Source organism: Capsicum annuum, chromosome 6 (genome assembly GCF_002878395.1).
Source record: "Capsicum annuum cultivar UCD-10X-F1 chromosome 6, UCD10Xv1.1, whole genome shotgun sequence".
Lineage (NCBI taxonomy): Eukaryota > Viridiplantae > Streptophyta > Magnoliopsida > Solanales > Solanaceae > Capsicum > Capsicum annuum.
Genome location: NC_061116.1, coordinates 215,614,648 through 215,634,178, shown reverse-complemented (window position 1 = coordinate 215,634,178; position 19,531 = coordinate 215,614,648). Strand labels below are relative to the sequence as shown.

Sequence of the window (19,531 nt, the reverse complement as noted above, 5' to 3'; positions counted from 1 at the left end):
TTAAATTATTCTCTTAGAAAATATGAAATATTTAAATCGCATTAAATGAAAGGGTAAAATTAAAAAAAATTTCCAACATGAATAATTCATTTATTTCGAAAATTAAAAAATAACTCAACAATTCATTTATTTTGAAATGTTGGGAGTAGAATTTAACAAAATACCACCATCATTGGAAACTCAAGAACCTCAAACAAATCAAACAACAATGCTAATAGCAACAACAGTAGTAGATATCCATCTCTTGATATTCATTCATTGAGACAGAGAGCAGTACACAATAATATTATTGCACCATAAAACTCAACACACACAAATAATTATTTAAACTTCACTCGAACTTAACAAACAAGACTCAATCGAGGTTTATTTTACTATACGTACACTTGATCGATAACCATTGCAGCAAAAAATAAAGTGCAGTATACGTAGTAGGTCTTCTTCATTTGCGAGTGTAGGAAGTAATAGTTGTGAGAACAGCCATAACAGTAAATCCAGCAAGAAGGGGAGTAGTTGCTAAGTTACCCCTGTCAAAGAATTTTAGGCTCTTGTTCCTTAACTCGTCGAATGTATCGATCCCAGATGTTTCCATTGTGTCAACAAATCCATTAACGTAACGTTTGAGTTCACTACTTACACCAAAACCAGCACCAACTCCACTTGCCATGAAGAATGTCATCACCTGTATTTCATTCAAACATACTTTGTTATATATATGTATTCATGTACTTGTTTACTTAAAACTTTGAAAGACAAAATTATCTTTTCACTTTTTTTTTCTTTAATTTATAATATTAAATATAATAAATATATTAAAAAAATGAAAAAAGGTTTTCTGTTTATAGCTGAATTGCTAAAGTTATGGTAATATTTCTGTAGGTGTTTTATTATGTGCGTATTCTCCTCAAAAAAAAAAAAAAAAATGTTAACTTTTCCTTAAAAAAAAAAAGGCTGGTTTTGTTTTTTTTTAATTTTTAGTACGTGACCTTTGCTTCTTTTCTTTTGTGCTTGTCATAAACAAAGGTGAAACAAATAAAATAATCCATTTGGAAAAGGATGGATATTTGAGTTATACACAAAGATGAAACAAATAAAAGTCATTTAGAAAAGAATCGAGCCATGTAAGTGTTTCACTATTTCATATTCACATCCACAACAACTTTTTTTTTATGATATTAGTAGTATTGAAATGTGTGCTTATATTATCTGAATTCTTTCAATTCAGGCACATGTCCTTGTGATTCTATTTAATAGGCTAAATGTTTGGATTTTTTTTCCTTTTTTTTCACATGTCCTTGTGATTCTATTTAATAGGCTAAATGTTTGGATTTTTTTTCCTTTTTTTTTTTTTTTTTTTACTATGGATGACGGTAATACTCAATCCGATCAAGACTTTACTAAAACCAGACCTTTTTAAATATATCTACTTAATTATACCTTCAACATATATATAGTATACCTTATCTACGAAGAAATCCAACAGACCAAGAAACCTGCCATGAAAAGCTCTCTTCCCCTTAATGGCATAATACAATGCGAATGGCAGCTGAAACAATGAGTACACAAATCCAATTACTGCCGCCGCTACCACATACCTGTATTAACGATTTATTTTTAGTATAGCGGACAAGTAAAAACTAAGAAAATATATTTTCAGTATAATGAACGAGTAAACGAGTAAAAGTAGAATTGAAGTAAACCTGTAGGCCTTAATATCACTGTATTTGGTTTTGTCACCTCCACTAAGTTCGAAGCTGTTAGAAACCATGAGTGGCACTGAAGCTGCACACAACAACATAGTAAAAAGTCTAAGAACAAGGATTGCAAAAGCCCTTGGTGTTTCCATTTTAGTAGTACTCTTCTTTCTTTCTTTCTCTTTTAGCTATATTATGATCTTTAATTCTTGCACATTTTTAGGTGGTAGAGAGAACAACCTTTTATACCTTGGACTAGAACTAAACAAGTTGTCGTTATCATGTCCAAGATTCTAGTAAAGTGTTTGTGTTGTAGTACTATCGTTGAAGAAGTTTCCATGATCATTTCACAATTATGTTCTTTTCTGATATATATGTGCAATTATATCAATGATTTAGGGAGATAATTAATTAATAATGTTTCTGTTTTTGGATTTCAACAGCAAGTCCCTTGCCTAGGAAACTTCTCTTTTGGATTTAATGGTTAATTACTTGGTACATACTCTCCCCGTTGATCTTTACTTGTACATATTTGACTTGACACACTTCTTGAGAAGCAAGAAATAAAAGAATAATTTCACTATATCACTCTTATTAATTACAAGTAAGTGTACAAAATAGACACGAAATAGTAAATTATCTCATGATTTTCTAAATTAGACTTTTTCATTTCAAGCATCTCACTTTAGTTCTACATGTAAATATGTAATCTTCATTTATCATAACATTCTCCTCCAGCATTGATCCTAGATATCTACTATCTTAATTATCCGCATTTGCACCATATATTTGACGTGCATGTATTTATTTGTCTTACATCTTATCCTTAAATCCTTGCTTTATAGAGTATTTTTCCATAATTTTATGTTTTTAATTGATATCCTTGCCATTTTTTCCGACTAACAACAATACAATATCCTTATTGTTATTTTTATTCATTTATTTCTGGTGTGTAACCTGTTGTCTCTTATGAATCCTTCTGTAAATGTCACTTTCTCAACATTGTTTTGTTCTAAAAATGCACCATCAGCAGAGAATTTACGAAATTTCGATGCTTTATGCTTCAAAATACTGTCAAATCCGACTAGGCTATATCAAGAAGCAACAGAAAACTTGTGAAACTTGCAATCAATTTAACTATTGATGAATGGCAGCTCGGTGCACAAAGCAATATGCGCTAGCTCACACACAGGCCTTGGGGTATGATGTAAATAATCTTCCGTAATGCAAGTATTAGTATTAGTGGTCGTTTCCACGGCTAATTACAAGTATTAGTGGTCGTTTCCACGGCTCTAACCTGTAACCAATAGGTCACTTACCGTTATTCCCATCCAAGGCTCCTCTCCAAGTGATTACACAAAATTCCATTCTGTATTTGGTAGTGAAATTGCCTTTCTTTTTCGATATTTGTCTTTTGGCAAGAGATGGTCACTATCATGCATGGCTGAGGTTGATGGAGACAAAGAAGGTCCCCTTCCCAAACAAGGTAAACTCATCGTCTCAACCAAAATGAAAAGAGAAAAATAAAGAAAGAGGTACTGTGGGCTTGAATATACAATTCAACAGAATTTCGTAATTTTAGCTCAAACTTTGCTCATGAATCAAAAATTCACTAAATATGTACACAAATTAAATTCAAAACTCAACTACTGAGCTTTTAAGTCCTTGTCCTTGAATCCAAAACCCATAAGGTTCAAATCTCAGATCACCTCAGGAGAGCAACCGAAGTTATCCTACTACCTCAATGCCGAACTCGTGAGTATTTTCACCAAGAGGGTTTTAAATTGGAAAAAAGAATTGGTACAAATGAAGAATTTGCTTATGTCAAGTATACACACTCTCACGTACTTTTTTTTTTTTCGAAACATAATTTTACCTATATATACAATGTATTTCATCGACGAGGGGTCCTTGTGCGAGGTAGATCTGGGACTGCGACTCGTTTACTTCAGTTTTCCTGTTTGTAAAAGAATACTTGAAGTTCAGCATCCAGATTTCTCCTCTGTTACAACTTTTCTGTTTTCTCCACTTCGAGAGTGATGAGGAGAACCTGTAAGGTATCAGAAGGAACAAGCTTTAGATACAATGACATGAATGAAACTTTATACTTCTATCGCGATGAGGAAGAATATAATAAATTGGTTAATTAGCTTTTGCTAATGTGACAAACTTTACTCAAAGTGACCTCTCTAGAGCTAGCTGGTGTCAACATGTTTGCGTTGTCAGTCCTAAGCCCGGTTTAAGGATGGACGTGGCCTAAAAACTAGTCATTTTACAACGAAATTCAATGTGTTTTTCATCAAGCATGCACAATGTACTTAGCTCTTGAGTTTATGGAGGAGGATGGTGCTAGTTCAGACTTTGCAAAGGGATATACCTGGGTTGGGAATAGCTAGATTTGGGCTCCTCCACTATACCTAATGTAAAATCTAATAATATGACTAATCTGTTTATGTTACATTAAGCACGTCATCAGTTTAACTACGTGTGAAAAAGAAACTACAGATGCACAACGAATAAACGACTCAACTAATGAAGGGAAGGTGTGACCAATGACGGAGACAGGATTTTCCCCAAGGGCTTCGAACTATAAAGAATTAAACAGACTGAAGAAATCAAGGGGATGGGATTCAACATCTACTATATACATAAAAATAATTTTAACCTTATATTACAGTAATTTTCCGCGAAGGGGGTTTGGTGGTTCCGACGTCGGGAGGAACTTCACAAGCCTGCTGAGACCAGTCCATGTAATGTAACAATACCAATCAAGATATTTTCATGATCAATGACTGGCAAGAACTGAACTGGAGATGGTGGAGACTCCATTTTCTGCATTGCTTCTACTGCCATTGCATCAGGACCAATTGTCCTTGGTTTCCTGTAACACCAAAGAAGTTGTAAAAATGAAACGTCCAACCAGATCGAAAACATAAATAATACTAAAGCTTTTTCCACAAAAAGGCAATTACTAATCTCGTAGTGTATCATTTTAAAATGGTGTGCCTGCCTTACACTAATAATTATGAAAATCTTCATCTTTGATGTTTGAAATGGTAATCCACAAGAAAACTCCAATACTAGGATCAGCTAGTAAGTTGTATGTATGTAACCATGGTACTTCTCTCAACATTGCACCAACGTTAGAGAAAGAACGATATGATCATGAGATGATGAAACAAAAAGAAGAAAGGAACAGAATTTATAGGAATATAGTTTCTCAGGGAAAAGACTTATATTGCCGACAAATTCTTATTTCTTAGGTAGTGAAAAGACGTTTTATAGTCAACCTTCTTGATAGTCCCAAAGTAAACTGTCCATGAATCTATTCAAGGTGAAAAGAATGAGAAGAATACGAAATATGATAAACTACTACAACTATTACAGCTAGTGACGGGCAGAGAAAAATCTAACCAACAATGAGCTTTAAGGGAAGAACCAAAACAGCTCATTGCACTTGTGTCACACAAATTGTGTGACAAGTTAATAAGAAAACCATCAGGTTTTGATAGTACAAACAAGACTGACACGAGAAATAAAAATTAACATTACAAAATGCATTTCATCGGAAGGGGGTCCAGAATTGACCAAAAACATCAGTAAATATTCAATGATGATTTATTTAACCAATGCTTACAATGTTGATCTATAAAATCATCTTAGGACTTCATAAGGAAATATAAAATCAGAATCTTTAACATTAACCATGTTTGAGGTGGATAGAAATTAAATCATAACATGGTTGCGTGATACATGCAGGATCGTGCTCAAGAAAATCAAAGAATCTTTGTTCAAAATAAAGCAATGACTCCATGTTGAGAACCATAAGTCTACAATCTTCTGTGTTTTTTCTTTACCGGGGGAAGGAAACAGAGTTCAGTGGAATCGCTCCTGCTCTGCTTCTCTAAAACTGCAAGCTAATAAGCTTCTAAACCAGGGAAAGAATCAAATTTGGTTATTTTTACGCCTAATTTTCCCATTAGAACAACATAATTTGATAGAATGAAGGCCTCAACCCCTACTAACATATACAAACATGGCTATTCCACATTGTGCACACAGGAGGCAGTTGTTGCCCGCGTCCTTAAAGCTAAGAGCCCCTGAATATGTCATTTATTTCTCTTCCATTTCTAGTGTTGGCGTTAAAGTGTTTCAAATGGTATGATAAGCAAGAAACTTTGATCTCCTTTGTACTCAAGAGAATCTTTGGGGATAAGGAAGTTTCTCATGAGAAGAAGATGCTGCTTATCATTTTGGGAAAAGAGAATCGTGCTAGTGCCTAGTATCATAAGTTTACCCTTAAAGAAATACAGTATCTGCCCCTATACATTTACTCATAATACAAAGCTAAATATCTTCCCAAGCAAAATCGCATTAGCTGGTAAAGTTGTTGTCATGTGATCGGGAGGTCACGGGTTCAAGCCATGGAAACAGCCTCTAGCAGAAATGCAAGGTAAGACTACGCACAATAGATCCTTGTGGTCGGGCCCATCCCCGAACCCTGCACATAGTGGGAGCTTTAGTGCACCGGGCTGCCCTTTTTAAACAATCACATTAACTAGAGTTCTAATGCCAACAGTATTCACGAAACGTGATAGTTAGTCACATTTCAACAACAGCAGTACATGTATTGCTGGGGAACCGTATCCAGCCAAGACTCAAGAAGACAAGAATCACAAAATGGAAATTTAACAGGATAAACAAGAAAATATACACAAATCTTTTCCCTCCCTCCCTCCCTCTTTTATTTGGTTCTGTGGGCAGGTTTTTAGTGGAACTAACATGGCAATGGAATAATATTCAATAGATACATTAGCCAGAAATTACCTGTAACACATATCTCCTACAGTAAGCTTGAAGATTCCTTCCCCACTAGATTTCAGTGTCCGGCGTAAATCACCATCAGTGAATGTGCCCAGTAGATGAAACCCATCATCAATAACAAGGAGGCACCCGCAGCCTTTACTGGTCAGCTCTACTAGTTGATCCATAATAAGATCTTGTTCCTTGCATATTGGAAGTTCTTCTTTCTTCTTCATCACATCTCTCACCTGCAAATCAACCTGTCAGTCAATCAAACTCTTACCTTCCATGATTTGATACAAAATGCCTACGGTAATAAGCTCAGGTATAAGTTTTCAAGCAATCAACTTCAGCAGTATAAAATTCTCAATTTACCCCCTTTTGACTTACCAAGATGCGCACATTTGGTCAAATACATAGCAGACTGTGGAGAGGTAACAATCAGCTAACAAATTAATAGATCTTGTTTTCAAGGGAAAACAAGCGAATTTAGGCATCTTTTCAGGAATCGATAAGAAATTGTTGGTATTTGCAGGGCAAACAAGCTGGTAAGATGCTAGAATCTGAGAAGTCCAAGAAACTTGTAATAACTAACATGTTTACCTTCAACTAATTGCAATTGAGCACAATTGTCTAGGTTTGCTCTAGCCTCTGCGACTAGCATTTAATGAAGCACAAGCAGTTCGTACTTCTAAACAGCCAATACTTGTACTTGATGCAACAACTGCCACTACTATTGCTCCTCAATCCCAACCGCTAGGGATAAGTAATAAGAATCTTTATAGCCATTTTGTACTATTCGAGTCCTATCAAAAGATACGCAAAAAACCATCTTTTAAGATAAATTAAAGGTTTTCTGAAACTAGAGGTACCAAGACATTGCAGAAACCAAAATCTTCATTAGTTAAAGCACCCAAGCTCCTTTTCAGGCACCCTGACAAGGAACAAATATAATGGGCAGATGGAGGTGAAACAAGCTTGAACTCTCTTCCTGTTGGACCGTGGACCTAACTGAACCCCCAAAAGCTAGCTCATGAGATTAGGATTACCTGAACACCATTTAAAAAAAGGGCAACCCGGTGCACTAAAGCTACCGCTATGCGCGGTGTCCGGGGAAGGGCCCCACCACAAGGGTGTATCGTATGCAGCGTTTCCCGAACACCATACAAAGAGACTAATTTTCCTAATCCCCACCGATGTGGGACTCAACACTAGCCTACTAAGACCGACAAATGCAATGCCATCAAGATAATCAGTTTCAATTATTAACTAGCCCAAGTTTTGGTGAACATTCTTGAAAATAAATATAAATCTACCAAGTTTCAGATTTTCACAAACAAGCGTCGAAAGGAAGATACACTATTTATATCAATCACCTTAAAGATCAAGCTTTTCCCAATCCTCCCAGCAGGGTGATTAGCAGCATACTCTTCTCTGCTCAAATTCCTTGCCCCCATTAAAGCAATCGCCACGGTATCCCCCAAAAACCATCTGAATTGCAGTAGATGTCACAGGTGCCAAATCAAACGGACACAATTCTCTCTCCAGAGGCAAATGCACATTCATATCACACAAATCCATCGAAGCATTCACCTTTACATTCGTCACACAAATCAAATAAACCCCTTTAGCCTTTACACAAGGCACAAGCCTCAACAATTCTTCGGTATTCCCACTCTTGCTAAACATAACCAAAATATCATGAGAACCCAAGATTCCAATGTCTCCATGAAGGGCGTCGACAGGGGATAAAAACCCGGATTTTATTCCTAGAGAAATGAGGGTCTGTGAGATTTTTTGGGACACAAAGCCTGATTTACCTACACCGGTGAAAAAGATGGTGCCTTTGGAATTAAGGAGAGTTTGGGAAAGATCAAGATTTTGAAAGAAATGATTGAGGTAATTTTGTTGGGCTTTGAAGAGGTTAAGAAGATGAGTTGAATCTATTGATTCTTGATTTTGGGATTCTAATGATGGTCCATTTTTTGGTTTCTCTTTGTTATACCTTCTTCTTGTATATTGAGAGTTTTTTTCTGTTAAATGTGTGAAGGTAGAATAGAAGTAATGGTTGTTGATTCTGTTAAGCACTAGCTAGGGGGGAAGAGACGCTTGTGCTGAACTACCATCATTGTAAATAACTCTTTAATTTCTGAATTGTCAAGAGATATGTAGGTCGAGCGTCTCTCTAGAACTATATCTCTACCCTCCTGATAAACCTTTTTTTGAATTCGCTTCTGAGATTTCAATGGTATATTATTGCAACAGATATATAATTCCACCATAACGGAATTATCATGCATCTTTATTCTATATTTCTGTTTCACAAACTGTTTAAAGTTAGTAAGTACTACTATTAGTTTTGGCCTTATTACTACGTTCATAAATAATTAAATTGATGTTGAAATGTTTTTCTAATTTTATCCCATTAATTAAATTTCTAAGGAGAGTTAGCATGATCATTATTAAGTTTTTAGAGTTTGAAAAATAAAAAAATATAACTAATTTACATTTTTTTTTTCCTTAATATGTGTATCAAATTTTCAACATTTCAATTATTATGAAATGGAAAAATACCTGATTATAAAATATATGTCTATAAAAAAAACGATTAAAATGGAGTTATTAAATGAAGATCATAATAGTAATGAAGTAATTACTATAGAGATCTTGTTCTGTCAGCCACATAATATAAATCATTTTCTCTTGTTTCTGAAATTTCATCTCCTTTGTGATTTAAAAGAGCAATAATATTTAAATACTATCTCAAACTCAAGACATTTATTTATGGGTGAAAGAATTGTATTTATTTTAAAGTGCAAATATGCACAGGTGTAATATAATATTTATTTACTTGAATCATTTTGAGATGAAATAATACGTGTTTAAAAATTACATAAAATAGCATTAAACCATAATTTTGTTTTATAACAAAGAGTTTTTCCAAAAAATATTACTGATATATATGAAATGTTGAACCAGACCTGGAATATTTCCTCGGCGGAACAAAAGAGAAAAAGGGATTAAAGCAAGGAAAGCTAAGCCAAAGGTGAACACCAAAGAACACAACAAAGAGAGAATAAAAAATTGAAAGAGCCCACAAAGAGAGGAGCAAAAAGTTGAAAATCAAAATGCTCCCATTTTGTTGTAATGTGAATGGAAGCATTTAATATTCAGCTCCGGTGAGGCTCACTTGGATATGATGTGTTTTTTTGACGATGTTTTCAATTGGGTGTTGCTTGTTTTCTTTTTCCTTCGATCCGTGAGTTGCCATTTTCCTCTCTTTATCATTTTGGTATTCCTTTTTTTAGAATCTTGCCCATTTTTAACCCTTTTCGGTTCTTGATTTTCTTTTTCCTTTATCAGTTAAAGTTTTTTTTGAACTCTGTAATTTGCTGAGAAAGTTGAGATCTTTGAATGGCTGTGTGGAAAATCTAGCTAGGGTTTTTTTTTTGGGTGTTTGGTTTTCAATAAAATATTGGAATTTAGTGCACTATTCCACTTGTTTCTTGTTACTGAACTTATGTTGAACTTTCTGTTTCAGGAGTTTTATCCTTAAATTTTTTGTTTTCTTGTGATTGTACAATCCTATGTTATCTGGGGGTTAATAGCATATAAGTAGTAAAAAATGGGTATTTCCAATTTTGTGTTTCTAAGTCAATCAACGCCCAACTTGGTCCACATTTGATATTGTAATTTTTCTTAATTCTGCCTATGTGTTGTCAACTTCTGGAATAGTGTTTTTGAACTTACTATGCTCTTTTTGTTATTGGCTCTTCTCATTCTGTTACTATTTTCTTTGTTTTTTTTATTCAGGTTGGGTTGAAAACTTGAATGTTGTTTGTAGCAGTTGACTATTTGCAAGAATTTTGAGTTTTTCACTGTATCGAATGGCGGACTTTACATCTTTAGATGCGATACTGGAATTTCTGCGAAAGAACAAATTTACAGGGGCGGAGGCTGCTTTGCGTGGTGAGATGAATAAACGTTCTGACCTGAATGGTGTGGCAGAGAAGCTTACTCTAGAGGATGAAGAGCTGAGCAGAACGTTAGAAGCAAATGGGGGTAAAGTAACCAGGGAGAATCTCGGTATGGCCTGTCGAAATGGTGGGGAGGTTTTGAAGGAGGCAAGTTCGAGGAGCAGTGGTGAAACTTCAAAGGAGCTTATCGTTAAGGAGATAGAATGTGAGATTGGGAGTAATGGCTCAAATTGCAACTTGAAAAATGTCACGTATGTTGGGAAGAAGAAGGAACATAATGAATCTGTTGGGACATACAATAAAACCTTCAGTGTCTGCAACAATCCCGAGGATACTATGATTGATATGTACTCGTGGAACTACAATCCTAGTAATGTTTCTCTTGTGTCGTATCGGAACAATGGTGGAACTAGTACTGCCAAGGACTTTTCAGGCTTGGTACATAATCCCAATAATGGTTCTCTTGTGTCTTATCTGAATGATGGTGGAAGTAGTGCTGCCAAGGACTTCTCAAACTTGGTACATTGTGGTAAGTTGAGGTTAAATTCGTCTGAGGTCTTTGATAGTGGAAAGGCTCACGCAAAATCTGGGGAAGATGTCAGTTTTTCTGGTGAAAAGAGAATGTCGTGGCCTGGAATTACCAGCAAAGACAATGTGGAACCAAAACATGGAAGTCAAAATAGTGAACTCAAAGAGTCTAATCGCCAAATTAAACTAAACGGGACATCCAAAGATGTAATTGTTAGTAATCCTAGGTCAAAAAGTGATGAATCAACTAACCTTTCATCTGAGCCTTGGAAAGATTACTCCGTGGAAACTGTTTTCCCATTGTCCAAAGGAGATGTTTTCACAAGTTATGAGCACAACATTTGTACTGGTGGTAACAAGGTTGGTAAAAGGATAACAGAGGGTAATGGTGTTAGGAATACAACGAAAGAGCAAGTTGATGAGGTCGGAAGAGCTATCTATCTGGGGAAGACACCAGGAAATGAACCAAAAGATTTCAGCAGCTTAGGCTTTTCACTTATATCTGAAAGCCAGAAGGAAGAACTACCCAGATTGCCACCTGTTAGAATCAAGTCAGAAGAGAAGTCCTTCGATATTCATTGTGAGGAAAAGTTTGAACTAGATGGACATGGCTCAAAGATTACAAATGGTGACAATACATATGCCATAGGTTCATTTCTAGATGTTCCTATTGGACAAGAGCTTACCAATTCAGGTTTGCTTGTCTACTCACTGATTTTATCTTGTAGTTTTGGATGAAAAATTTAGCCTGTTCTTGGACATACAAAAATTGCTAAATGGCTCCGAAATTCTCAGGGGGAATTTTGCGTGTCACAAATTGAATGAAGGATTCAAAATGAGGCCCTGAAAGCGTTGCCGGATTAGAAAAGAACAAAAAAAAGATGCAATTTAGAGGGAATAAATAATGTTAAACCTCTGTTAAAAGAAATGCTTCCAAGTCATCAACCTTTTATATTTTTGTTTAGGACTGGACTACCTATGTGCCCCAGGACTGTATGTCTGATGGAGGACTATTAAATGATATTTATCTAGGTTGCTTAATCATTGTCCTATTCTGTACTGTTTCTTATGGCTGGTGGGAGGAGAGGGTTTTGGCTTCTCTTGCCGTTGATGGTAAATGGATGATCTGTATTGCTAATCAGCTGCTTGTAATGTGGACTGTGGAGCATCCTAAATCTTGTTTTCGATTGTTCTTATAAAAAGCGAGTAAAATATCTTGTTTGTGATTGTACCACCGTGTTTTGAATCATGCATAGCTTAGGGATTTCTCTGTTATCAAGAAAAATCTTGTTTGCGAAGGGACTCTTGCATGTAAGTTACTCAGTAGACTTCTGAGACGACACAAACTTAGCTTTCCGCTCTTCCACCAATTTTGGGTTCTGAGGTAGTTCTAGAAAAAAAACTTGACCTGATGATGTTGTCTACTTATCCTTGTGTTATATTTTGGAGCTTATCTATGCCAATTTGATTGATGTCTCATGGAATAATCATCATTATTCAACTGATCATCAGGTGGAAAAAGGATTGGCGGAGGCAGTTGGTTGTCTGTGAGTCAAGGCATTGCTGAGGACACTTCTGAGCTTGTTTCTGGTTTTGCTACTATTAGTGATGGATTGAATGAATATGTTGACTTCCCCAATGAATATTGGGATTCCGATGAATATGATGACGACGACGATGCTGGCTATACGAGACAACCTATCGAAGATGAGTCCTGGTTCTTAGCTCATGAAATTGATTACCCTAGTGATAATGAAAAGGGAACAGGACATGGTAGTGTTCCAGATCCTCAACGAGAGGAAAACAAAGAGGATGATGAGCAATCTTTTGCAGAGGAAGATTCCTACTTATCAGGTGAGAGATATTTCCTATCAAAGAATGTTGATCCGGTTGGCCCTTCAGATGATCCTGTAGTGCTTTGTGAAACTGAAATGTATAGGAGAACTAACACGATTGCCCAATACGACAGACAGTTGATGGATAAAGAAGAACTGAATTTGATGTGTGAAGAGCCTGTTTGGCAAGGATTTGTTACTCAAACAAGTGAATTTGCCATGTTAGGAGATGATAGGGCCTTGAATGAGCGTGAAAGGTCCCGATTGGATGATATTTATGTGGACGGTGATCAGCATGGTTCAGTTAGGTCTATTGGTGTAGGTATTAACAGTGATACTGCTGATGTCAGTAGTGAAGTGCGCGGAAGTTTTGTTGGAAGGAGCTGTCAGGGGGAAATAGGGTATTTCCATGATCATGATTCCAGTATTGGTGGGGCAAGACACATACCTCCTGATTCAGATAAGCCTTATTCTGAGATAAGAAACAGATATGAGAAAACAGTTGAGCTGAGATCTGATAAGTGTGTCTCGGGTACTGATAAAGGAGGATCTGTACCAACAAATCACTTACCTGGAGACTTCTCATTTGCCCTTCCCAGAGATGGTCAGTTGATTCATACAAGTTCGAGCAAATCTTTATGGTCAAGCAAAGGCAATGCTATTATCACTGATGAAGCTCACGCCAGTCAGATTGCAAATGATGACATGCTAGGTTCTTTGAGCCGCAAAAGCAATGAGTCATCACCTATCAAGAGCTCAAGAGATGAAAGCAACAAAATTGCTGTAGGATCAGTAAGTTCTAGCCCTTCATCTTTTTCAAATTATGGTTATGTAGAACGGGAGCATGTAAAGAAACACGAGGGCACAGAAGTAGCCAGTGCCAGAGTGGAAGATTTGGGGGAGTCATTGGAGGATGAGGAAGCAGTTGCTGTTCAGGAACAAGTCAAGCAGATCATGGCACAAGAAGAGGAATTTGAAACTTTTGAACTTAAGATTGTGCATAGGAAAAACAGGCATGTTCAATCTCTTGTTGCTTCTTTTGAATTTGAGTGGACATAATACCAGTGGTTTGATATTATTCCAGACTGAAGGAAACTGCTTCATATATGCAGTTACAGTCTTCATCTTTCTTACTCCTTATGTTGGTTTTCTTCAGTGCTGTACTGATCAAGAATAGATTTAAACTGTGATAAGAGAGAGGTTATGTACGGAATACATTAGAAACATGTACTTCATTCAGGATGTGAAGATATAGTAAGTCAATGAAAAGCTCTCCTATAGCTTTGGGAGCTCCCGTAAGTCAATGAAAAGCTCTCCTATAGCTTTGGGAGCTCCCGTCGTTAACATATATTGAGCTATATGTAGAGTCAGAGAACTTATTAGCATGCTCTGACAACATAGTAAAGTTAAGCAGTCATCACTGAAACCAGTGAAAGCAATTCTCCCCAAGAATAAATTCTGGGCGATGCTAGCCTATGCAACCTGAACCGTCTGAATTAGCCAAAAAGTTACATTTTCCCTTTTCATTGTTGCAATCCTTGATGGACCTCATTTTTAGCTGAAATTTTAGGTTTAAGATAGAAAAGGAGTTTAAAATATCATAAATTTCTTGTTGGGCCTCATTTATGCTGAAAAGGGTGCAAAGCGGATTTTGTATGTTTTCATTTAGATAAATATTCAGTTTGCATTATATACGGATCATGAAAAGATTATATATAATGGTCTTATTTCCACTGGATATGAAGGGGAAAGGACATAGTAGAAGTCACGGGGAGCTTATGTTTTGAGAATTTTGGCATTAAATTCAACATACATGCTCATAACTAAGGGGTCGTTTGTTCGATTGTTTGGAATATTAATTTCAACATAAAATCAACGCATAACAAATGTAGCGTTTTGTTTTCAATATTAATAATACTTGCACTAGGTTATGCAGGAATCTATTGTATTATGTTATCTGGGACAGAATGTGGAATAAGAATGTGATTCTTCCCATCTGTCCAAGCCTTGTTGGACAAAGTTACCTTGTACTTGTGTTGGTGGGAAGGTAGAAGGTATCCCGTGGAATTAGTCGGGGTGCGCACAAACTTGCGCAGACACCACAGTTATAAAAATTAAAAAAAATGTTGGATAAGGATATGGGTATTAACAATGTGGGGATTAAGCTATTTAAAGGAAAAAAATGCCCTTTTAAGGTAAGTTATTCATTTACAACTAATCTAAAAGAAAAAAAAAGGACAACCCGGTGCACTAAAGCTCCCGCTATGTGCAGGGTCCGGGGAAGAGACCCACCACAAGGGTGTACTGTACGCGCAGCCTTACCTTGCATTTCTGCCAGAGAGCCCGTTTCCAAGGCTTGAACCCGTGACCTCTAGGTCACATGGCAGCAACTTTACCAATTACTCCAAGGCTCCCCTTCTCATTTATAACTAATCTCCTCATTATTAAACAATGCGTAACAATCCCTTCATTATTAATTGTTGCATTACCAATCCTTGCACTATAATCCTTTTATAACTAGTATATGAACCAAACAACCCCAAGTTTTTTGCTAGTTTACAGTTGTTGATAAGATTTTTGATTGTGGTAGGATGTTAGGAAATAGTTGCCTGCTTAAAACTCTATTTCATGCCTAACAAAAACAGGGTCGCTTAGTAATTAGACTATGCAATGTCCCTTTAGGGTGCATGATAAGTTGGTTTTTGTACATAATGTATTCTTGTATTAAAGCTAGACTCTTATAGATATGATATTCATACATTCACAAAACTGTGCTTCTCTCCACTTTCCATGTACATATCTGTAGCCAAATTTGTTACCTGATCGATAATAATTGTGAAGGGAGCTGTAGAAGTTTGTACGTTTGGCTTGAACTGTATTTACTTGGAAGGAATTCCACTGCAGTCTTTGAGGAATGACGAGAGGCTTTTGAAAATTCTTTGGGAACTCTGATCTTTAGCTCTGTAACTGCATCACTTCCATTTAGCTACTTAGAAGTTCCAGATTAATTTGTAGTTTCCCACTTTCCTTATGCACTCGGTGTTGATGAAACTAGGCTAGTGACATAAAGAGAGTTTTGTCTATCTATTTGATTGTAGCTAGTCAATCTTATTGACTTCAGCAAGACATGTTTTAACCTTGTAAATTTCAACATATATGTTCTGATTTATTTCTGTATTACCTTTGGAAAATATACCTTGGCAAGTTTCTCCAACTTAAGTAACAAGCTTTCTTTCCGCAATTGTCTCTTCATGCATCCTGTCAGGTTCTGAATTTTCCCTTATAAAATGAACATGTTTTGAATTTTCTTGACCTCAAATAGTTTCTATATTTCAGGCTTTGAGGTGTTATTTTGGTGTTTAATGGAAGTTCTTTTTTTTTTTTAACTCAGAACTGGGTTTGAGGAGGACAAAAGTTTCCAGGTTGTTTTAAATTCAGTTATAGCTGGGCGATATCAAGTAACTGAGTATCTTGGATCTGCTGCATTCAGTAAAGCAGTACAAGCACATGATCTTCATACAGGCATGGATGTCTGTGTTAAGATTATAAAGAACAACAAAGATTTTTTTGATCAGAGTCTTGATGAAATAAAGCTTCTCAAATTTGTCAACAAGCATGATCCTGCCGACAAGTACCACCTACTTCGGTTGTATGATTATTTTTATTATCGAGTAAGTTGTAGCTTTATAAAATTATGTATATCTTACTGTTTTATATACTAGTGGAAATATTTCTGCAAAAGCTTTTATGCAACTCCTGTATAGGATTGTTGCTTTATTACCTTAGCTAGCGTACAACGGGATAGTGGTCAATGGAATTTTTGCTTTCCAAACTCCATAGTTTGAGAACAAAAATTTTTGCTTTCCAAACTCCATACTTTGAGAACAACATTTTCTGTGATCAAATATGAAGAGGGAAGAAATATTGATGTGCCTTTTGAGCTTATGCAATACCGTTGTATACTTCTCATTGACGTATCATCCTGAATGTATGCTAAAGAAGCTCTTGGTCACTTTAATTTACCTGTCTCAAAAAAACAGAAGCTCTTGGTCATAAAAATTTGGCACTGATCTTTGTGTCTGTTTTCAGGAACATTTGTTAATTGTATGTGAACTACTGAAGGCCAATCTGTATGAATTCCAAAAATTCAATAGAGAATCTGGTGGAGAAGTCTACTTTACCATGCCGAGATTGCAGGTTTGTTGGATCAATATATTTATAGATATTTGGTGCTAATGATATCTTGTGTGATGAATTTTATATAAACCTGTTGTGCAGTCGATCACTATTCAGTGTTTAGAGGCTCTTCAGTTCTTGCATGGCCTTGGGCTCATACATTGTGATTTGAAGCCCGAAAACATATTGGTGAAAAGCTACAGTAGATGTGAGGTGAAGGTAATTGATCTGGGTAGCAGTTGTTTTGAAACAGATCATCTTTGTTCTTACGTCCAATCAAGATCCTACCGCGCACCGGAAGTTATTTTAGGGCTTGCTTATGATAAAAAGATAGATATCTGGTCCCTTGGCTGCATCTTGGCAGAACTTTGCACGGGCAATGTAAGTTTTTGTTCTTTACACACACCCCATATTGATTATTTTCTCAATTTTATATTGTTAACGTGATTTTATAGTGGGTATGTTCTCCATCATGCCTGCAAGCTCTTGAGTGCTTATTTCCTTTTTTCATTTTTATCCCCTTCTCCGCTCTTCCAGATTGATGAATTTGACAAACGCAAGCATCATTATATTTTGGAGTTAGCCCCTAGGGCTTTGGTCTAGCAGTATGAACATAGCACGTGATGTATGGGACTATGGGTTAGCCGGTTGGGTGCAGATCACAGTTTCAAATATTTCCGCAGACAAAAATCTGGAATTTAAGTAGAGAAGTGTAAAGAGACTGACCTACCCTCCACCGAGTTTCAAACCATGTGCTATTGACTTTTGGGGATTTCTCAGTTATCAAAAAAAATTATGTCTCCCGTTACTATTGGCAACAAATCTTTTGGAAGCCCCAGTAATCCTAATATGAAACTTCTTTTGGCGGGCATTTAGAGACCATTCTTCGATCTCACTACTTAGTCATTTACTCCTGTCTTATGTTAGAATCAGAAGAAACCAATATCTGACGTGCAAGAAGAATTGTTGCTCCTGATGAGTAGTCTTTAGGGGATTTTTATCAGATCTACTGTGCGACATGTACTATCGATTTTGGGTTTGATCCTGTTTTTTCTATTGAGAGAAAATCTTCGCAACTAAGACCTTGTGAAATTTTTTTTAAGACTTTATTTTTATAATTATTCATGAAGTAAGAGGTATAACATAAACCATTTCTCATAGCTTGACATTTGCTTTGTCAATGGGATATTTTTTGGCGATAAGGTAAAATTTGTCAACTGGATATTAGTCGCTCGAGAAAGATTCAGCTCTGAGAGAAGTAACAAGAGTATGATTGTAACAATAAACGTGTTAGCAACTGTTTATGCCTTGTTAATGCAAATGTTTGTTGTCTGATTTAGAGAAAATATTGATAATTGAATGAAATATAAAGTTTCCTAATGCATAACTTGACTCCATCAAATTACATTGGGCATGCCACTGTCAGAAATTTGCTTAAATCGAAGTTTTGTATTATTCAGTTCATATTCGAAATATCGTCCAAATTTAACTTTATGTTCTGTTTTGAATTTCGCTATTAGTGGGAGTTCATATGTATTTTCCATGTTTGCAGGTCCTTTTCCAGAATGACTCTCCTGCGACGTTACTTGCTAGGGTACTTGGTATCACAGGTCCAATTGACCAAGAGATGCTCGTCAAAGGACGAGACACTTACAAATATTTCACCAAAAACCACATGCTATATGAACGAAATCAGGTAAAATTTCCTCTCGTTTTCCACTCTTCATTTCAATTTCTTTTTTCGGGGTGGTCACCTGTTTTACCATGTCTCATCTTCAAGAGATTAATACGTCGAGTGACATATAACGAGCAATGTTTTCATGTATCAACAACCTGATTTATTTGGAGGTTATGTAACATGGATCCTTCCTTTACCTTGACGTACCACCCATGTCCAATGAGTATGCCATGGCATGGATGTTCCATAAGAATACATGCAATAATACACAGGTCAAGATAATTGATTCCTCTTTTTTTTTTTCCTTTTTGTAGGAAACAAACAGATTGGAATACTTAATACCCAAAAAGACATCCTTAAGGTATCGATTACCTATGGGAGATCAAGATTTCGTTGATTTTGTGGCTCATCTTTTAGAAGTTAACCCAAAGAAGCGGCCTTCTGCCTCAGAGGCTCTAAAACACCCATGGCTGTCATATCCATATGAGCCAATATCGTCATGAATTATGTGAGGTCTCTTGGCACCAAAGTTTTTCTATTGCTTCAATTCGGATTCTCCAGTGATGATGACATATGAAGAAAGTTGTCCAAACTGGGTGTTTTCCTAGTCAACACAAATTGAGCGCATTAAAATTTTCAGTGTCTTGCTCGTCTTTGCATTCTGTTTTGTACATGATGTCTACTAATTCTTTTTAGGTACTTAGTGATAGCTTGTGAAATAGGTGCTTATCCAGTTTTGGGTTGCTACTATGTATCAGAATGAAAGCAAGAGCAGAGACATTTCGCGAAAGATATAATATGCAAAATGCTCTGGTTTTGTAGGGAGCGTAAGCATGCTGT

The 19,531-nt window shown here is 36.2% G+C and overlaps 2 protein-coding genes and 1 pseudogene across 3 annotated transcripts; 1 reads left to right on the top strand and 2 right to left on the bottom strand.

Moving 5' to 3' along the window:
* Positions 1 to 230: 230 nt before the first annotated feature.
* On the bottom strand, positions 231 to 1,926 carry LOC107875834 (CASP-like protein 4D1). Its single transcript, XM_016722682.2, has 3 exons — positions 1,701 to 1,926; positions 1,460 to 1,595; positions 231 to 682 (listed from the first exon to the last, which is right to left on the bottom strand). Exons 1-3 carry the CDS (start codon positions 1,844 to 1,846, stop codon positions 443 to 445), a joined length of 522 nt encoding a protein of 173 aa, XP_016578168.1. The 5' UTR covers positions 1,847 to 1,926; the 3' UTR covers positions 231 to 442.
* A 1,311-nt stretch (positions 1,927 to 3,237) lies between these two features.
* Positions 3,238 to 8,797, bottom strand: LOC107873886 (annotated as a pseudogene).
* Positions 8,798 to 9,440: 643 nt separating this feature from the next.
* Positions 9,441 to 19,519, top strand: LOC107875835. Of its 2 annotated transcripts, none has more exons than XM_016722683.2 (8): positions 9,441 to 9,756; positions 10,311 to 11,696; positions 12,515 to 13,850; positions 16,229 to 16,508; positions 16,927 to 17,034; positions 17,116 to 17,394; positions 18,566 to 18,709; positions 19,006 to 19,519. In XM_016722683.2, the coding sequence occupies exons 2-8, from the start codon at positions 10,385 to 10,387 to the stop codon at positions 19,192 to 19,194; spliced, it is 3,648 nt and encodes a 1,215-aa protein (XP_016578169.2). In that variant the 5' UTR covers positions 9,441 to 9,756; positions 10,311 to 10,384; the 3' UTR covers positions 19,195 to 19,519. The 2 variants fall into 2 exon arrangements, with proteins under 2 accessions (XP_016578169.2, XP_016578172.2); XM_016722686.2 differs by having other exon boundaries at positions 9,442 to 9,676.
* Positions 19,520 to 19,531: the final 12 nt, after the last annotated feature.

What these genes read in the sequence shown, in the direction of transcription:
- LOC107875834 (XM_016722682.2), bottom strand. Translation starts at nt 1,846, where the DNA reads ATGGAAACACCAAGGGCTTTTGCAATCCTTGTTCTTAGACTTTTTACT. An exon ending in AGTGATATTAAGGCCTACAG is followed by an intron (nt 1,596 to 1,700) that starts GTTTACTTCAAT and finishes TCGTTAATACAG; the next exon opens with GTATGTGGTAGCGGCGGCAG. An exon ending in TGGATTTCTTCGTAGATAAG is followed by an intron (nt 683 to 1,459) that starts GTATACTATATA and finishes AATGAAATACAG; the next exon opens with GTGATGACATTCTTCATGGC.
- LOC107875835 (XM_016722683.2), top strand. Translation starts at nt 10,385, where the DNA reads ATGGCGGACTTTACATCTTTAGATGCGATACTGGAATTTCTGCGAAAG. An exon ending in ATTGTGCATAGGAAAAACAG is followed by an intron (nt 13,851 to 16,228) that starts GCATGTTCAATC and finishes TTTTTAACTCAG; the next exon opens with AACTGGGTTTGAGGAGGACA. An exon ending in TGCTATATGAACGAAATCAG is followed by an intron (nt 18,710 to 19,005) that starts GTAAAATTTCCT and finishes TCCTTTTTGTAG; the next exon opens with GAAACAAACAGATTGGAATA.